This window comes from Cetorhinus maximus, chromosome 21 (assembly GCF_964194155.1).
Source record: "Cetorhinus maximus chromosome 21, sCetMax3.hap1.1, whole genome shotgun sequence".
Lineage (NCBI taxonomy): Eukaryota > Metazoa > Chordata > Chondrichthyes > Lamniformes > Cetorhinidae > Cetorhinus > Cetorhinus maximus.
Window position 1 is genome coordinate 95,083,898 of NC_135899.1, and position 21,182 is coordinate 95,105,079.

The 21,182-nt window shown below is 41.0% G+C and overlaps 1 protein-coding gene across 3 annotated transcripts in view; it reads right to left on the minus strand.

Moving 5' to 3' along the window:
* bsdc1 (BSD domain containing 1) overlaps positions 1-21,182 on the minus strand; it is a 67,772-nt gene that overhangs the window by 19,630 nt on the left and 26,960 nt on the right. Inside the window, exons 2-9 of one of the 3 annotated variants that reach the window (XM_078567512.1) lie at positions 17,789-17,852; positions 17,148-17,264; positions 15,652-15,819; positions 12,451-12,505; positions 10,695-10,810; positions 9,382-9,450; positions 6,972-7,053; positions 1,330-1,866 (exon numbers count right to left, since the gene is read on the minus strand). In XM_078567512.1, the coding sequence (XP_078423638.1) occupies positions 1,330-1,866; positions 6,972-7,053; positions 9,382-9,450; positions 10,695-10,810; positions 12,451-12,505; positions 15,652-15,819; positions 17,148-17,264; positions 17,789-17,852 (1,208 nt within the window). Of the gene's footprint in view, positions 1-1,329; positions 1,867-6,971; positions 7,054-9,377; positions 9,451-10,694; positions 10,811-12,450; positions 12,506-15,651; positions 15,820-17,147; positions 17,308-17,788; positions 17,853-21,182 lie in introns of all 3 variants that reach the window. The other 2 variants (XM_078567511.1, XM_078567513.1) reach the window with 2 other exon arrangements.

Consider the following 21,182-nt stretch of genomic DNA (forward strand, 5'->3'; position numbering starts at 1 on the left):
CTTGATCATACCCCCTACATTTAAGTCCAAATCATTTATGTGTACCACAGACAGCAAGGGCCCCAGCACTGAGCCCTGTGAAACCCCACTGGAAACAGACTTCCAGTTACAGAAACATCCCTCTACCATCACCCTCTGCTTCCCGCCTCTCAGCCAATTTTGGATCCAACATGCCATTTTGCCTTGGATCCCTTGGGCTCTTACTTTCTTGACCAGTCTGCCATGAGGGACCTTATCAAAAGCCTTACTAAAGTCCATGTAGACCACATCAAATGCATTATCCTCATCAACACTCCTTGTTACCTCAAATAATTTGATCAAATTTGTCAAACAACTTTCCCTTAACAAATCCATGCTGACTATCCCTGATTAATCCGTGTCTCTCCAAGTGCAGATATGTTCTGTCCCTCAGAATTCTTTCTAGTAACTTCTCCACCACCGAGGTTAGACTGGCTGGCCTGTAATTTCCTGGTCTATCCCTTCCTCCCTTTTTTCATAATGGGGCAAAGTTAGCAGTCTTCCAATCTGGAATGCACTTCCTGAGAGTGTGGTGGAGGCAGGTTCAATCAAAGTATTCAAAAGGCATTTAGGTTGTTATCTGAAAAGGAAGAATATGTGGGGTTACAGGGCTAAGGTGGGAGAATGGCAGTAAATGAATTGCTCATCGAAGAGCCAGAGCCAAATGGTCTCCTTTTGCACTGTAACAGTTCTGTGATTATCTAACAGGACAAGTTATGAGTGTTTAGAAATACCTTTAAGATACACTGAGCTTCGAAATGCATGGTTCCTTGAGACCAAGCTAACTATGATCCCACCTTTTGATGGACTTTATTCAACAATGATCTACTAACATTTTCTGCACTAATATCCTGTTCTATCCTCTAGCATTGCACACTTTGGCTTACAAAAATGGAGAATGTGCACATGGAGACATTTTACTGTAATGGACATGGATTAAAACGATTCAACAAAATTAGAAAAGAGATGCTTTTGTTACACCTGATCTTTCTCGATTTCAGTGATGGAGGAATCGATTAAAAAACTATCACCCAAAATCAGACAGTTCTTGCTCACTTGTGTTATGGATGTTTAAAGCCTCAAAAGTTTTGTTCTGTTGATGACTTTCTATTTCATAGGTCACTATCTCTTTTGGCTCAGATAACTTCTAAGTTGCTTTAGTTAAAAATCACTGACAAATTTCACTGTATTTAAACATGCCTGTAACAACTTCTGGTTACCATTTTAAGACTAGTATGGGTTATTTTCCATTATTCCCCCACTCACTCTGTGTTTACTCTGTACATATACTCCATTTGTAGCAATAATCACCTTTCTTTCCGTTATTGGAAGGTGTAGATTTTCCACTGTCTGAGTTGAGTTCATAGACTCTCAAATCAATCGGTCCATCATCTTTTGTAGTCTCCGGTTTGCTTGAGCTCTTTGCCTCAATCACTATGCCAGATACTGCAGTAAACTCCTTTGTTTTTTGATCTTTTGGTGATCTATTTGCTTCTGTGTCTTGGGTTGAAAGCCTATCTTTAGTCTTGGGCTTCAATTCCTGTCCTACTACCAGCTCTGTGCTGGTTTCTACTACATTCCCTGCAATTTCTTTCACCGTCTCCTCAGACCTAGATGTCTCACTGGAAGTGGAGATCTGATTTCTCAACTGGAGTTCTGTGGCAGTGCTAACAGCATTCACAGATTGGCATTCCACTGGCTTTTGCATAATGTCAGCAATATCCTGGTTCTGAAGTTCAACTGAATGCTCCATCCTGGAGCACGTGACTGGAGATTGCACCAATGATAACGGGCTTTGCGGCATATGGCGAAAATTTGAGTTGACAGGCGAAGCTCCTACGAATTCATCTGCAAGAGTACAAACATTGTAGATTTTTTTGCATTGTTAATGCAATTAATGCTTCATGTTGAAAATTCGAAAGGCCTAAATGCTCTAGAATCGTATAATTGCACTACTATGATCAGAAGATGAAATCAATTATAATCAAGAGAATGCCACTTTGTGTTTTGAAAAGGATTTCAAATAATCATTGTAAAGCTTGCTGTTTTAGGAATTTCTAACAATTTGACTTAAATTTGAAATAATGACTAATACAAAAGCAACTACTGCGGATACTGGAAATCTGAAATAAAAATAGAAAATTTTGGGAATACTCAGCAGATCCGGCAGCATCTATGGAGAGAGAAACACAATGTTTCAGGTCGAAGATCTTTCATCAGAAGGATAAGTGCTAAGCAACGTGAAACATTAACTGTTTCTCTCAACAGGCACTTCCTGACCTGCTGTGTATTTTCAGCATTTTCTTTTTATTTCATGTTTGACTAGTCTATTTCAGAGCATTCCAGAAATGCGGAATGATTTCTGATCATTAAATACCCTTGAAAAGTATTCTAGTTTTACCAAGTTTCACATTCGATGTTAGCAAAGCTGGACAAGGAGATAGGTGAAATTATTGATCATCTACTGGAAGTTTTCAGTCAATGTGACACCATTTCCCTGTGTATATATTTCATGTTTCTTGTTCCACTATGGAGTGATCCTCACTAAAGTTCTTGTGTATTTCCATGGTTTCCCTACTCTGTTGGTTTGCCTCTTTTTGAATGCTGTTTACCTTTTATATTTTTCACCTATATGTTACTGGACAAGTAATCCAGAGACTCAGGTTAATGCTCTGGGGACAAAGGTTCAAATCCCACCATGGCAGCCAGTGGAATTTAAATTCAATTAATAAATCTTGAATATAAAGCTAGTCTCAGTTAATGATGCCATGAAATGATCATTGATTGTTGTAAAAACCATCTGGTTCATTAATATCCTTTCGGGAAGGAAATCTGCAGTCTTTACCTGGTCTGGCCTACCTATGACTCTGGACTCTCAATAATGTGGTTGACTCTTAACTGCCCCCTGAAATGGCCTAGCAAACCACTCAGTTCAAGGGCAATTAGGGATGGACAACAAATTCTGGTCTTGCCAGCGTCCACATCCCATGAAAGAATAAATAGACCTGGGCAAATAATTCTATTACAGTCATTTGTAATATTACAAGAAATACTCTCTTCTGAATCATTCCTGCATAGTGAGATCAGGGGCTGTGAATAGATTTGAGTGGAAATCTATTGTCGCTGTCTCCGAGCCACAACTTTCCCAATTATCACCATGTGTTTTATAGTTTTTAAAATTAATTTACGGATTGTGGGCATCGCTGACCAGGCCAGCATTTATTGTCCATCTCTAACTGCCCTCGAGAAGGTGGTGGTGAGCTGTCTTCTTGTGGTGTAGGTACACCCACCGTGCTGTTAGGGAGGGAGTTCGAGAATTTTGACCCAGCGACAGTGAAGGAACGGCAATACATTTCCAAGTGGCTTGGGGGAGAACCTCCAGGTGGTGGTGTTCCCATGTATCGGCTGCCCCTGTCCTTCTAGATGGTAGTGGTCAGGGCTTTGAAAGGTGCTGTCTAAGGAGCCTTGGTGAGTTTCTGCACTGCGTCTTGTAGATGGCATTGTGCATCAGTGGTGAAGGGAGTGAATGCTTGTGGAAGGGGTGCCAATCAAGGGGGCTGCTTTGTCCTGGATGTCGTCAGGTTTCTTGAGTGTTGTGGGAGCTGCACTCATCCAGGCAAGTGGGGAGTATTCCATCACACTCCTGACTTGTGCCTTGTAGATAGTGGACAGGATTTGGGGAGTCAGGAGGTGAGTTACTTGTCACAGGATTCCTAGCCTCTGACCTGCTCATGTAGCCACAATATTTATATGATTAGTCCAAATCAGTTTCTGGTCAATGGTAACACACAGGATGATGATAGTGGGAGATTCAGCAATGATAATGCCATTGAATGTCAAGGGGCAATGGTTAGATTCTCTCTTGTTGGAGATGATCATTGCCTGGCACTTGTGGTGTGAATGTTATTTGCCACTGGTCAGCCCAAGCCTGGATATTGTCCAGCTCTTGCTGCTGTTGTACATGGATTGCTTCTGTATCAGTCGTCGCGAATGGTGCTGAACATTGTGCAATCATCAGCAAACATCCCCACTTCTGACCTTATGATGGAAGGAAAGTCATTGATGAAGCAGCTGAAGATGGTTAGGCTGAGGACACTACCCTGAGGAACTCCTGCAGTGATGCCCTGGGACTGAGATGATTGACCTCCAACAACTACAACCATCTTCCTTTGTGCTAGGTTGTGCTAAGCTAGTTTTCAACCTAGCTAGTTGATTTGCTATTCATCCAATTAACTAATTCCTTTAGAAACAAACATATAAAAATTGAATTAGGAATCAGTTTGAATTTCTAATTACAATTCTATAGTGCTGGGCTAAGGGTGGAGGGAGAAAAGATAAAGAGATGTGGGTGATGCCCATCCTTGATTACCCTTCAGAAGGTGACACTGAGCTGTCACCTTGAATACAACTTGACTTGCTGGTTCATTTCAGAGTTAATGCATACAACAAAGGCTATGGGCCCTGCCAACGTTCCAGTTGTAGTACTGAAGACTTGTACTCCAGAACTATCTAAACCTCTAGCTGCAACACTGGCATCCACCTGATAAGGTGGATGATTGCCCAGTTATGTCCTGCCACAAAAAAAGGACAAAACCAATCACCAATACCGGCTCATCAATCTACTCTCCCATCATCAGCAAAGTCAAGGACTGTGTCATTGACAGTTCTATCAAGCAGCACTTAAATCACTGACAAGCTGTTCACCGATGCTCAGTTTGCATTTCTCCAGGACCACGCAACTCCTGACCTCATTATAAGTCAGCTGAATTCCAGAAATGAGACAAGTGTGATCGCCCTTGACATCATCATGGGGCCTTAACTAAATTGAAGTCACTGGGAATCTGGGGGGAAACTTTCCACTGGTTGGAGTCATACCTATTACAAAGGAACAAGTTGTGGTTGTTGGAGGCTAATCACCCCAGCCCCAGGGCATCGCTGAAGGAGTTCCTCAGGGTTGTATCCTAGGTCCAGCCATCTTCAGCTGCTTCAACGATACTCTGTCCAACATAAGGTCAGAAGTGGGGATGTTTACTGGTAATTGCAGTGTTCAGTAAAACTCAGAGCTCCTCAGATACGAAGCAGTCAATGCCCCTATGCAGCAAGACCTGGACAACATTAAGGCTTGGGTTAATAAAAGACAAGTAACATTCATGCCACATAAGTGCCGTGCAATTACCATCCTCCCTTGACATTCCATGGCATTACCATTGCCAAATCTCTCACCATCAACACACTGGAGGCCACCATCGACCAGAAACAGAACTGGACTAGCCATATAACCACTGTGGTTACAAGGGCAGGTTCGAGGCTGCAAATTCTGTGGTAAGTAACTCACCTCCTGAGTCCCCAAAGCCAGTTCACCATCTACATGGCACAAGTCAGGAGTGTGATTGAATAGTCTCCACTTGCCTGGATGAGTGCAGCTCCAACACTCATGAAGCTTGACACCGTCTAGGACAAAGCAACCTGCTTGATGAGCACCCCATCTACCACCATAAACATTCACTCCCTACCACTTGCGTGCAGTGGCTGCAGTTATCATCTATAAAATGTACTGCAACAATTCACCAAAGCTCCTTCGACAGTACTTTCCAAACCCACAACCTCCGCACCTTAGAAGAACAAGGGCAGCACATGAATGGGAACATTATCACCTGCAAGTTCCCTACAAGTCACACATCTTACTTACTTGGAACCATATCACCGTTCCTTCACTGTCACTCAGACAAGAACCTGAAACTCCCTTTCTAACATCACCATAGGTGTACCTACACCAGATGGACTACAGCAGTTAAAGAGACAGCTCACCACCACCTTCTCAAGAGCAATTAGGGATGGGTAATAAATGCTGGCCTTGCCAGTGATGTTCATATCCCACAAATGAAAGAAAAAGCCAGTTAAGAGTTAACAACATTTCTAGGAGTCTGGAGAAGCACTTAGGCCAGATTGAGTAAGGATATCCTGCCCTAAAGAACATTAAAGAATCAGATGGGTTTTGATGATAATTCAGTAGTTTCATGGTCAACATTACTGAGACTAGTCTTTTATTCCAGATTTATTTAATTAATTGAGCATAACTTTCCCAGCTGCAGTGGTGGAATCTGAACTTGTGTCTTTGAGTCATTAACCCAGGCCTCTATGTTAACAGTGCAGTAACAACTACAATGCTACCGTACCCCTAAATCCAGCCAAGATGAATAGTGCTGATGTAAGGAATAGACTGATAGTCTAGAATTCGAGATTTGAGTATTTATGTGGAATTTTCGCCCACCCCGAGATTAAACAGTGTTCATGGGAGGGCTGATAATGTATAATCCAAGAAGGAAGCAGAATTAATAGATTAAATAATCTCTACTCATTTCATGCTATATAGCTTTGTAGCCTGATTGTTTTCATTCCTGTAAAATCCTAGTCGCATTTAATTATTAAATCAACACTGTCCCTATTAATTCAGTGTGTTTTGCTCTTAACTCTACAAATAAGACTTCAAAGTAACACCGACTCAAGATAATTTTAGAAAGTATTCTACACTTGTGTTGAAATTGAGTACTTGACACATTTGTACCGATGTTTCCTCCTGTGCTCATTTCAAATGAACATTTCAATTTCCGTTTCCATAATACAAAATCACTTTTTCCAACTCAGTATTCTCAATCTATTCAATATCTTAACATTTAATCTCTTACATTCTACATAAACTATCAAAATAAATTCTGTACTCAAATCTCGAATTCTAGACTATCAGTCTATTCCTTACATCAGCACTACCCAATTGCATAGGAGATCTTGAAAAAGGATCTTGCAAAGATTGCCATTTTTAGAAAGGTCAGAAATCTATCACAATTATGAGAGCAAAAAAATTCTTACAACTCAAAAGCACAGCTGCAACAAAAGTTTTAACAATAGTTATTCACTTTCTGTTTACACACAGTAATTTATTAAAATGTTCTTGCCTTCTTCCTCTTCCCACCGAAGCTCCTCTGAATGAGAAGTCAGTTCTGCTCTCTGTTTCAATGCTATTCTCCTGGATTCTTCCTGTAAGAAGACACATTGACAGTTAGCATATGCTCCAAACAAACTACCGGAAATCATATATGGAAAAATTAACAGGACATGTTGCTAAACCAGATGTTTAATATTAATTTAATAAGCTAATACTATTTTTTTTACATCAGAAACTACAATAAGATGCAAAATTTGAAAACCAAATTGATAAAAGTTTAAAACAATAAACATCATATCTTAACAACAATCCTTATATGCATAATGAAATAATATTGTGCCCAGTTTGGGTGTACAGTATCTCCAACTAACTGCAAGTAAGTTGATACAAATACAGTTATGAAAAAAGATGAATCAATGTCCAAAATAATTTAAGAACGCTTTCATATCATTTGATTTTCCAAGGTCCTCATCTTTCACTTTCACCCATCACAACACCTCAGCCACTGTAAACCTAAGTGCTTCCTTGCCTGTACCTTCTCACTTGTTCCCAGTGAATTACAGTGTCTCAATCCTGTTGCTCTCCTTCACATATTCAACCCAAGTCCTTCAAGTCAGAGAAGCACAAATTCGAACATACCTGGAGCACAATGATCTCATCATCAATCGTCAAACATGGAATGACACTGTCAAGCATTACTGCAATTAACTCTCCCAGTCAAAAAAGTTCACAGTACATGATTACCCTGGACCGCAACAATGACTGACATGGACCCGATGGGCCGAGTGGAATTAGTTTAGAATAGTAGAAATGAAAACATGGAGTGGGAGGCCCAAAGGAGCTGGATGATAGGGGAGGCATTGGAAGTAGATGGTATGGTAAGCCATAATGAATGCTGCATAAAGCTCAAGGAGGATGAAGATGGATATTGTACTCTGGTCCAGGATTTTGACCCAGCGACAGTGAAAGAACATCAATATAGTCCCAAGGCGAGATGGTGAGTGACTTGGAGGGGAACTTGCAGGTGGTGGTATTCCCGTCTGTCTGCTGTTCTTGTCCATCTAGGTGGTAGAGGTCACAGGTTTGGAAGATACTGTTGAAGGAGCCTGAGTTGCTGCAGTGCATCTTGTAGATGGTACACACTGCTGCTACTGCACATCAGTGGTGGAGGGAGTGAATGCTGAAGATGATATATGGGGAGGCAATCAAGCAGGCTGTATTTTTAAACAACAGTTTGTTACCCACCCCTATACAATCATCTCCAGGATTTCCCAAATACCTATCCTTAATCCTCTCCTCTGTACCTGCTAATTGCCCCTCAGCAGCAACATCTAGAAACAGAGAGCAAGATCTCACAAAAAGGTGATAATACCTGCCTCTGTGCTTGTCCAAAAATCAAGTCTCAGGTTAATCTCAACAGCTCAATATCAGGATGACTTTTTAAACCTCCACCACAAATTCTGCTCCCTTGGAGCTGGTTTCAATCCCCACCCCAGCTACCTCTGGCTGAAACATACCATTTGCAATCTTAGCATCCCACTTGATTCTGAACTGAACTTTAAACTTACATGCTTTTCATGAATAATGTTACTTCTACCACTGCAACACTGCCCCCATCTCAGTCCTTCCACCACTTCCTTCCACACGCCTCTGTCCACTGAAGCCTAAGTTGTGCAATACTCTTGAGGCTGGCCTCGTACGAGCAGTAAACTACCACAATATCCTATTCTACAATAACGCCTGGTCACCCACTACCTCATCCTTACTGAGTTAACACTGGCTGCCTGTCCTTCAACATTTTATTTCAAATTCCTTGGCATCTTTAAATCCCTTCATGGCCTTGATCCACCCAGCTCTGTCACTTCCACCAAACCTATATCTTCTCCCAAACACTACTCCCCTGACTCTAGCCACTGAAAACTTCTACCCTTTCCTTTATCTCACCAAAGGCAGCAGCAACTTGCATCTACATTTACTATTTACTGCAGAAAAATGTCCCATCACACTTCACAGAGCGTAACCAAAATACAGAAGCCAAGTCCAAGAAAGAGATATTGGAGGTGGGGGTGAAGAGAGACCAAAACTTTGGCGAAAGAGGTGAATTTAAGGAGATGGAGGGGGAAAAGCGTAGGAGTATAGGGGAGGGAACTCTACAGCATAGCACCCAGACAATTAGAAGCACAGCCACCAACAGTGCAGTGAAACGAGGGGGATTACATAAAAATATGGGAATTAGAGGAATGGACACTTTGGGTAGGGGATGGGGTACAGCAAAAAAGAACGTCTATCTGCATTCCAGTCTAAACATCTACATCTGGTCAGCTGACCTAATAACTGGCCAAACAAAGATTCAACCTCTAAAACAGATATATCAGCAGTAGGGCATTGCCATTATTATTGAATTCTCAGTAATGACCCACCTGTTCCAACTGATACAGTTTATAAAAGTATCGATGCCAAAATTCTGAATGTGACACCGCTACTGGCACCTGTGTAGGGGGAAAAAAAATGAGTTCTACTTCACAGCTTAAACGTGTAACCTTTAAATTGATTAATTAATAAACTACAAAATATTTTGGGAATCTTTCTCTGCCATCCTGCATAGCAGGCATTAAATATGCTCCCCAAACTCGATCAAGGTTATTTAAGCTGCCTGCTAGGATTAATGCCAAGTACACCAAGGTATCCTGTCTTCAATTTTTTAAAACCATGATAAAGTGTTTGGCATTGTGGGTAAAGGGTGGATGTACTGTACTTAAAGATTGTCTATCTTTAGGAAAGCTAATAGAATGTCATCATTTATTGCGAGGGAGATTGGATATGGAATTGGGAGGTTGTGCTTCAGTTGTGCAGAACACTTGAGACCACATATGGAGTACTGTGTACAGTATTGGTCTCCTTATTTAAGGAAGGATGTAAATGCGTTGGAAGAAATTCAGAGAAAGTTTACTAGACTAATACGAGGAATGGGTCGGTTGTCTTATTAGGAAAAGTTGGACAAGCTAGGTTTATATCTGCCAGAGTTCAGAAAAGTAAGAGGCGACTTGATTGAAACTTTTAAGGTCCTGAGGGGTCTTGACAGGGTGGATGTGGAGAGGAAGTTTCCTCTTGTGGAAGAATCTAGAACTAGGGGTCACTGTTTTAAAATAAGGGGTCGCTCATTTAAGACAGAGATGAGGAAAAAATTTTTCTCTCGGGGGTTGAGAGTCTTTGGAACTCCCTTCCTCAAAAGGCAGTAGAATATTTTTGAATATTTTTAAGGCAGGGGTAGATAGATTTTTGATAAACAACAGGGTGAAATGTTATTGGGGGTAAGCGGGAGGTTGCAATCAGATCAGCCATGATCTTATTGAACGGCGGAGCGGGCTCAGGGGGCCGAGTGGTCTACTCCTGCTCCTAATTTGTATGTTCATATGTTTGTATCTATCAAGCTGATGATTGGGAATTTACTGTGCAAGCCTTCAGGGAAAATCCACCAAACCATATCATTCCATGCCATATGATAGTGGTACATCATTATTAACAGGCTAATAAATAAAAACTTTGTAATAGGAGGCATTGTTATTCCCTGTTTCATGATTGTTCAAGTGAAGTGAGTTTGGCAATATCAAATACTGAAATGACCCCACAACGCAAAACTGGCCTATCAGGTGATACAGTTGAGATTGATCTAGCAATCTCATTTAGAGAGAGAACCAGCAAGAATAAGCAGAATGGTTTACACAGTACATACCATTTTTGTGTAAAGCGCACGTACTGAAGGACTGTTAACCAGCAGGCCTGAGATTTCCCCTTTTTGGTCTTCAAGCTTAAAACCAGCAACCCATTCTTCGTAGAGTTCTAGGGGACCTAAAGACAGACAAAATCAGAGCCTATTACAAAAAAAGTCTGCATCCTGAATTATAAATTCCAACAATAAAAGGCATCTATTATAATCATACAACTTTTGTATTGTGTATATTGTTTATTCTTACTATTTCACCAAATGGGTCTGTCAAATTAATCACAATTACACTGTGATGGGAGGGTTTTGTGCTGAATGCTCATTTTTAAGTGAAATTGGTTTTATGTTACAAACTAATTTCACTTGAAAATATAGGGATTTTGCAAAGTAATTAATGGGCTAGCATACCATGCCTGGATTTGAATCTTGCCGAGAGATACGTGATGAAAGGAATTTGTCCTCACTACTGACTGTAAGTTCTGTGAAAAGTAATTAAGGTCTCTACTTTTTTATTTAGAATAAGCTAGAACACCAGACATCATTGAATAGTAACTACAGGCTTTCATATTCATACAGAAAATATTTCCATAACTTAGGCCTAGAATGTATAGACAGACAGCATAAAATCCAGGAGGCAAGCGTCTGTACAAGGGAATCAGCCAAACCAGGGAGTACTCACACTTTTATTCACTGCATGACAGAAAAGATATCTGGCACTGTAGACAGTGCAAAGCAGAACACAACTGATAAATACCTATGAGGAAAGGGTAATGACCTGAAATTGTTATTATGAAGCGATGGCTCAGGGAAACAGTATTCAACAAGTGAACAGGGCACTGAGTAGAGCGTTCAACTCAACATGATTACAGTTACCAAATTCTTCCTTGAGGCTTTTCCCTCCCTGGTTGACGCTTTGTAAATACAAAGCTGAAAACAATCTTTTTATTAAGAGCTTCCATCTCACTGAGAAGGCTTCAGCCAATCCATCTACAACTACCTGCTCTGAAAACTCTGCTGACATTTTGACAGCTGTGACAAATTACACCACAACAGCTGAGACTATCACAGCATTCCAAAACAATCAACAGCATTCTAAAAAAATCAAAACTATCTCATAATATTAACAGATCCGTTAAAAAAAATCCCAGCATCCAGGTCCAGATCCGCATCTTCACCAAAAACTAATCAGTTCTTCCTTGGACCATACCCTGCCTATGGACTAAATTTTGTTGAAATCTGTCCATTAGTTTTTGAGATATATTGTTTGCATACAAACAAACTAACAAACAGGATTGAAAACATTAGGATAATAATTTGAAATTGCTAAGAGAATAGATAAATTATTCCCTGATAATATGTTTGTGATTGTTACAAACACTAGGACCAAAGGATACAAACTTAGGAGCCAAGGTAACCTAGGTTTGGTTACTTTACAAAGAGCATGGTGAATATGTGGAACAAACTGTCTTAGGAAGCAGATGGTGTGAAAAAAATTGAGAGATTCAAATGGATATTTAAAGAAGAGGGGAATATACTGGCACCAACCTCTGGGATTGGCCAATTCATTGTCTTTTCCACTCTTATACTTTCCTACATATCTCATTTAATCCTAGCAACATAAAGTCTCTTTGAAACTTACTAGCTATTAGAATAAACTCAACAGCATGAATCCAGAAGATTCATGCATTAGACAAAAACTCACTACTACATAGCTTGTAAATGATGAACATTTGTTAAGAAGGCTCAGTTCCGTGAAGTTTCTTACCATCTGGCTCATTGCAGTACGTTGCCGGATCAGCCTGTAGACTGTAAAGACGAGCCTGAAAATCGAAACAAGGTTATTTACTTAAAGCATTGGCAATCAGCAGCAATGGCTCAAAGGACTTATTCAGCAAAAGTGAATAGTCATAGTAAGTTTCAAATCAGAAACTGGTTTCCCATAAGATGCAGAATGATATATGATTATGCAACGGAAAAGAGAAAAGTGGCAGATTGTTCTCTTTCATTTTTCTGTTGGTGAGTTTAAATATTTATCAAGTTTTCCCTTGATGTAAATAGTTACTATTCTCAAAGGGTTAAACTTTACACATACAATGCAAGCTATTTTGAGCAACTACCAATAAAAAGATTTGCATTTAAATAGCACTTTTCATGACCACCGAACATCTCAAAGTACTTTACAGTCAACGAAGTGCTTTTTGAGATGTAATCATCGTATAGTGCAGGAAAAACAGAATATTAACACAGTGGCACCATTTCCAATTAACTCATTAACTCTTTGAAAAAAGATTGCAATAATTACTTTATGTAAATGCTATAAATTGGAAAAATTGGATAGGCGTATATGGTTTCAATATAGGGTTGTTGAATCTGTATATGTGGATATATGATGTACTATCATTGAATCCAGGCTGTGAACAAACTAAAGTAAACGAAAGCTGTATTTTATAACACGCATTATTAATGTTTACACATTTCACTCTCTGCTTTAAAACAGAAATAAGTCATCTATATGTGGGTCCTCTACATTGCTGTTATGATTGCCTTGGGACCAAGAACCAGGGTAGAAATAACATGAACATACAAGACGTTTAGCCCAAAGTAAAGGACAAAATATTTAAACAAAATATTCAAGGTTTTTCAGTTAAGTAACTATTATTAAGTGTCTTCTACATTCGTCACAAATTTATTCTTGACTTTCCAGCAATGTAGTTATGCCAGTTGCATAATGTATGCAACATGCTTCCACTCTCTACTTTTCCATACACCCAAAATCAAATACATAATCGTAAATGATGGAAATGGAGCCAATATTTAGGGGAAGGTGATGGTGTAGTGGTATTGTTGCTGGACTAGTAATCCAGAGACCCAGGGTAACGCTCTTGATGCCCGGGGTTCGATTCCACCATGGCAGATGGTGGAATTTGAATTCAATAAAAATCTGGAATTAACAGTCCGATGATGACCATGAAAGCACTGTCGATTGTTGTAAAAACCCATCTGGCTCACTAATATCCTTTCGGGAAGGAAATCTTACCTGGTCTGGTCTACATGTGACTCCAGGCCCACAGCAATGCAGTTGACCCTGAAATGGCTGAGCAAGCCACTCAGTTGTAAAAACCGCTACAGTCTCAAAAAAGGAATGAAACCAGACGGACCACCCAACATCGACAACGGCAAACTAAGCCCTGTCGACCTGCAAAGTCTTCCTTACTAACATCTGGGGGCTGGTACCAAAATTGGAGAACTGTCTCACAGACAAGCAACAGCCTGATAGTCATCCTCATGGAATCATATCTTACATATGAATTCCCAGACACCACCACCATCCCACCGACACGACAGACCCTGCAGTGTGGTATACAGTCGGGAGGGAGGTGCCCTGGGAGTCAACATTGACTCGGGACGCATGGCATCAGGTCAAACATGGGCTGATTATCACGTACCGCCCTCCCTCAGCTGACGAATCAGTGCTCCTCCACATTGAATGCCACTTGGAGGAAGCACTAAGGGTAGCAAGGGCGCAGAATGTACCCATCACCAAGAGTGGCTTGGTAGCATCACTAATGACCAAGCTGGCCAAGTCCTAAAGGACATAGCTGCTAGGCTGGGTCTATGGCAGGTGGTGAGGGAACCAACAAGAGGAAAAAACATCTTCATCAACCTGCCTGCCACAGATACATCTGTCCATGACAGTATCAGTAAGAGTGACCACCGCACAGTCGTTGTGGAGATAAAGTCCCGCCTTCACATTGAGGATACCCTCCATCGTGTTGTGTAGCACTACCACCGTGCTAAATGGAATAGGTTTCGAACAGATCCAGCAACAGACTGGGCATCCATGAGGTGCTCTGGGCCATCAGCAGCAGTAGAATTGTAGTCAAACACAATCTGTAACCTCATGGCCCGGCATATCCCCCACTCTACCGTTACCATCGAGCCAGGGGATCAACCTTGGTTCAATGAAGAGTGCAGGAGGGCATGCCAGGAGCAGCACCAGGCATACCTAAAAATGAGGTGTCAACCTGGTGAAACTACAACACAGGACTACTTGCATTCCAAACAGCATAAGCAGCAAGTGATAGACAGAGCTGAGGTCCCACAACCAACGGATCTGATCTAAGCTCTGCAGTCCTGCCACAACCAGTCGTGAAAAAGACCATAAGACATAGGAGCAGAAATTAGGCCATTCGGCCCATCGAGTCTGCTCCGCCATTCAATCATGGCTGATAAGTTTCTCAACCCCAGTTGATCCCAGTGGGGGATTCGGTGATGGTAATGCCATTGTATGTCAAGGGGCGATGGTTAGATACTCTCTTGTTGGCGATAGTCATTGCCTGGCACTTGTGTGGCATGAATGTTACTTGTCAGTTGTCAGCCCAAGCCTGGATATTGTCCAGGTCTTGCTGCATTTGGGCTTGGACTGGTTCAGTATCTGAGGAGCTGCGAATAGTGAACATTGTGCAATCACCAGCAAAACATCCCCACTTCTGCAATCATCAGCAAACATCCCAACTTCTGACCTTATGATGGAAGGAAGGTCATTGATGCAGCAGCTGAAAATGGTTGGGCCGAGGACACTACCCTGAGGAACTACTGCAGTGATGTCCTAGAGCTAATAGACTGACCTCCGTTTTCTCAAAGGCAACTAGGGATGGGCAATAAATGCTGGCCCAGCCAGCAAATCCCACATCCCATGAATGAATAAAAGAATAAAATTCATAATGCAACAGAATTAGTTTGCATCCTGAAATCCACACATTGCTGCAGTAACGAAAATTTTTTGAAAACTTCAAGTGAGATCCAAGCACAGCCTGTGCCAAAATGGCTTTAGAAATTATAATTTATAAACATCCATCATGTGGCTGGCCACCCCATCACCACAGTAACACCCAAAGGTACTCTAAGTATTAAAATGAGTAACTACTTAAAAGATTAGAAGTGAGCTGCAAATTACTTAAAGTACCTTAGTACTGTCATAGAGTTCTGTAGTACCAGATGGTGTTGCAACCAATGTTATAACATCACAATCAATAGTTTTGTCTGGAGGAGGAGCAAATGTGTCTGAGAGGACTCCCAGAATGTTTGATAATCCTTTTTTGACTTGCTGCCCTGCTCCTGTAGAAGTTTCTGCCTACAAGCAAAATATCAAAAGAAATGTACTTAGATTTTATTATTTCCTTCAATTAATATAATAAAACAATGCGTACTCTATCACTATACTTGGCAACTCCTGCAACGGGATATCATTTCTTTCATTTATTTGTTTTTTTCCCTATTGAGGGTCAGGCCTTTATTGATAATTGTAAAACTTCCTAAACTTTATTCTCAGTTTATGAGAGATGATTGTTTCCTGGTGATCACTCTTCGCATTAGCATTAATATGACGAGAGTTCAAAGAGACACTGAAGTAGCACTTATTGAACACAGGGACAATACTGAGAACTTGCTTGGTGTGTGGGGGGGGTGAAATAAAGTAATGTTATTCAAATAAATAAAGAAATTGGATTCTGACCTGTATAGTGCATAACAAATTAAAAGACTTAAGAAGTCAGCCATGGATTTTTCTATTAGTCACAATTATCTTTCCATTGCACCTCAAGCTGCTCAAAAGCTAATTAATTAAAAGCCATACAAATTCCCCCAAAGATTGCTCTGAAAATCTTGCCTGACACCAACCACTGCAACTGTTTTGAGTACATGGTTCTGTGACAAAGTTATGAAAACTGTGTAATGATGAATGGAAAAGTTGAAAAGTAAAATAAACCTTAAAACACAAGACACACTTGTGAATTATGCAGGGCGAAATCCTGACAGGCGGTTGGGATATTCGCCGTTGAAATAGAATCATAGGTTGCAATCAGCTAACATTCATGATCAGGACTGCCTTTAGGACTAAGTTTGCCCTTCTTGGTGGCAACATCTGAAGAAGCATCTCGTCACGATGTGGAGGACTGCCTCCTGATGAAGCCACATTAACAGCATTTGTGGAGATGCTTCAAGTTGATCCATCCCAAAGAAGAGCATGGTAAATACAAGGGTTAATGCAGGAAGCTAAAAAAAAACACAAGTTTACCCACTTTCCTCCCTCCACATCTGTACATTCTCTTCACACTGTAATAATCTTCAACTACGAAGCACTACTGAAACAAAGGGAGGCTGGTTCACTCATATCGGTATGCAATCAACATCAGGTGAAATAAACCAGACTATTCAGTGAGTTATGCACGGTAACATTCAATTATCAATACCCTGTAACCTGTAGAAAATATTGTAAAAATTGCTATGCAGCAGCGATGCTAGCTCAAACAATTGCGAGCCCTCATCAGGAACTCTGTTTGATGGGGGGGTGAGAAGAATAGATATTTAACATTGGAATGCTGTGCCTGATTTGTATTATGCTACATCAAATGTTTGTACCTGGAGTCACCTATATATTAAGTAATGCAGATATATACTCACACTCAGTTTTTCTTTCACGGCATTCGCAGTGGCAGCAATTGTACATGCTGTATCATGTTGTACCACATGTGAAAACTCTGCAAGGTCCCGTTTCATAAACTCCAACGCTTCAGTAGACTGTTGGTGGGGGACAGGGAGATGTCATGAACAGTATTATATTCTGTGAAGTTTTTTTTTAAAAAGGAAAAAAAATCTTTCATCCCTCTTATAAATTCCTCTGTATCATTTACCATTCCTAGGCAAGCAGTTAACATGCATTATTTATTATCTGATAAATACACTCCAAACATTAGAAGACATAAAAAAAGCAATGCAGGTTGATTGGTTGTTGAATTTTGCTTTCCTCACTGTACAGAAGCAATCTGTTCCATTCAATCCATCACTAAACAGACTAAGAATCATTCTCTGGGATGTTTTAGTTTGATTCCACCATAACGCTTTAGGAGACAATATGATAGTACACTAATATTCCATACAAACTAATTCACCAGTTTCAGGGCATGGCTTAAAGTTGATGCTATATGGTCCAATTTGACAAATCTTAGTAGAATTCCCAATCTTCAATATTATCTATCAAAATAATCTTTGTGAATCCTCAGACCATAGTACACAAAACTTTTAAAGGTAGGCTCTGTTCTTACCTTTTCTTTCACTGACTGGAAACCTTCTTGTATCCAGCTGCCCCACCAACTGCCACCAGATTCCCTGCAGAGCAAGATATTCATTTAAATTTAATTGAAACATTTATACTAAAACATACTTATCCACAGTTCTGTATTTTGCATCCCATTCATTTTCTGTTTTGATGTTTTGCTGAACAGTCCAGCTGAACTTTAGGATGTTCAGGGTTACTTACCAATTGTGCCAGAGTACAAGTATAGTCACTTGCAGCTAGAATGCCCTGAGTTCACAAGTTTAGCAAGACTATTTAGGGAATGTGGGAAGCTAAAGTACTTCCACAACAAAATGCTAAAGTTAGCTAAGGCACAAATCACTCGCGCATTTCAAAAATCTGGTTATAGATGTGTAACAAAAGAAATCTAAACACAAATCAACTATCCTCAAGTCCAAGAATTGATGTGGAATTAGGCTAAGAGGTTATAAAAGTGCACTGCAGAGAAGATTACCACACTTGAGAACACATCAATCCAATCAATTATGTATGTCAGTGCACAGAGACAGTTATGAAGCTTTCTTTGGGAATCTTAAAAAGGCCATGATCAAATGGTTGCCACACTCAGTACAAAAATAATTGTCTAAAAATATGCATGGTTTTAGAGATTTAGCTGAAACATAATTGAGAATTTAAAAATGTATCCATTACAACAAAACATTCATATGATTTTAAATTATCCAATTTTTAAAAATTGCCTGTAGCACAACAGAGCTGCAGTCACATTTGCTTTTCTTTTTAAAAAAAGTCTCCTACTGGTGAAGGTTTATAAATATCGTAACTTCCTGATAAAAAGTTTAAGCTTGCCTTGATTTATAGCACTTTTTGGACCAAAAAGCCATTGAACGTAGAAGCATCTGTGCCATCAATGGAGTTTTCATGAAGGGTTTTTTGAAGTATAGTAATGCAAGAATGATAATGAACACAGTACCCCTGGTTCCCTAATGCAGAACATAGGACTTACGAGGAGTAGGCCATTTGGCCCTTTCAGCCTTTTCCACCATTCAATAAGATCATGGCTGACCTGGTTGTGGCCTCAACTCCACTTTCCTGTCTGCCCCCGATAGCCCTCCATTCCTTCGTCTATCAAAGATCTATCTAATTCTGCCTTGAATAAATTAAATGATCCAGCCTCCCCTGCTTTCTGGGGAAGAGAATTCCACATATTAATGACCCTCCAAGAGAAAAATAATTCTCATCTCCGTCTTAAAAGGGAGACCTCTTATTCTTAAACTGTGCCCTCTAGTTCTAGTCTCCCTCACAAGAGGAAACATGGGGTGGTGGTGGCATAGTGGAATTGTCACTGGACTAGTAATCCAAAGACCCAGGGTAATGCTCTGGGAATCCAGGCTCGAATCCCACCACTGCAGATGGTGGAATGTGAATTCAATAAAAATCTGGAAAATATGAAACTATTGTCGACTGTCGTAAAAACCCATCTGGTTCACTAATGTCTTTTAGGGAAGGAAATCTGTTGTCCTCACCTGGTCAGGCCTACATGTGACGCCAGATCCGCAGTAATGTGGTTGACACTTGATGCCTTCTGAATTGGCTTAGAAAGCCATTCAGTTGTACCAAAAACACTAAAAGGTCAATAAAAAGGAATGAAACCAGATGGACCACCTGGCATCGACCTAGGCACTGGAAACGACAACAGCAAACCCAGTCCTGTCAAGCCTGCAAAGTCCTCCCTAGTAACATCTGGGGGCTTGTGGCAAAATTGGGAGAGCTGTCGCACAGGCTGGTCAAGCAACAACCTCACAGACTCATATCTTACAGATCAAGTCCCAGACGCCACCATCACCATCCCAGGGTATGGACAGGCCCAGCAAAAGTGGTGGCATAGTGATATAGAGTCGGGAGGGAGTTACGCTGGGAGTCCTCAACATCAACTCAGGACCTCGAAGTCTCATGGCACAAGGTGAAACATGGACAAGGAAATGTACCACCTCCCACACACCCCTCAGCTGATGAATCAGTGCTCCTCCATATTGAACACCACTTGGAGGAAGCACCCTTGAGGGTGACAAGGGCACAGAATGTACTCTGGGTGGGGGACTTCAATGTCCATCACCAAGAGTGGCTTGGCAGCACTTCTGACTGAGCTGGCTGAGTCCTAAAGGACATAGCTGCTAGACTGGGTCTGCGACAGGTGGTGAGGAAACCAACAAGAGGGAAAAACATACTTGACCTCACCCTCAACAACCTGCCTGCCGCAGATAGATCTGTCTATGACATTATCGGTAGGAGTGACCACTGGCACAATCGTTATGGAGAAGAAATCCCGTCTTCACATTGAGGATACCCTCCATCAGGTTGTGTGGCACTACCACCATATATAGGATAGATTTCAAACAAATCCAGCAAATCAAGACTGGGCATCCATTAGCAGCAGCAGAATTTTATTCAACCACAATCTGTAATCTCATGGCCCGGCATATCCCCCACTCTACCATTATCACCAAGCCAAAGGATCCAACCCTGGTTCAATAAAGAGTGCAGGGGGGCATGCCAGGAGCAGCATCTGGCATACCTAAAAATGAGGTGTCAACCTAGTGAATCTACAGCACAGGACTACTTGCATGCCAAACAGTATAAGCAGCAAGCGTTAGATACAGCTAAGCGATTCCACTAAGCGACTCTAAGCTCTGCAGTCCTGCCACATCCAGTCACGAATGGTGGTGGATAATTAATTAACTCACTGGAGGAGGCAGCTCCACAAATATCCCCATCCTCAACGATAGAGGAGCCCAGCACATCAGTGCAAAAAATTAAGGCTAAAGCATTTGCAACAGTCGACTTGATATTAAGAAACGGCTGAAGGCACTTAATACTGCAAAGACTACAAACCCTAACAATGTTCTGGCAATAATACTGAAGACTAGTGCTCCAGGACTTGCCGCACCCCTAGCCAAGTTGTTGACAGCTACAACAATGGCATCTAACTGACAATGTGGAAAATTGCCCAGATATGCCCTGTACACAAAAAGCAGGAAAAATCCAACCTGGCCAATTACCGCCCCATCAGTATCTCTCGATGATCAGTAAAGTAATGGAAGGAGTCATCAATAGTGCTATCAAGCAGCACTTGCTGAGCAATAACCTGCTCACTGACGCCCAGTTTGGGTTCCATCAGGGTTACTCAGCTCCTGACCTCATTGCACCCTTGTTTCAAACATGGCCAAAAGAGCGGAATTCCAGAGGTGAGGTGAGAGTAACTGCCTTCGACATCAAGGCAGCATTTGACTGAGTTTGGCATCAAAGAGCCCTAGCAAAACTGGAGTCAATGGGAATTGGGGGGGAAATTCTCTGCTGGTTGGAGTCATACCTAGCACAGAGTAAGATGTTTGTGGTTCTTCGAG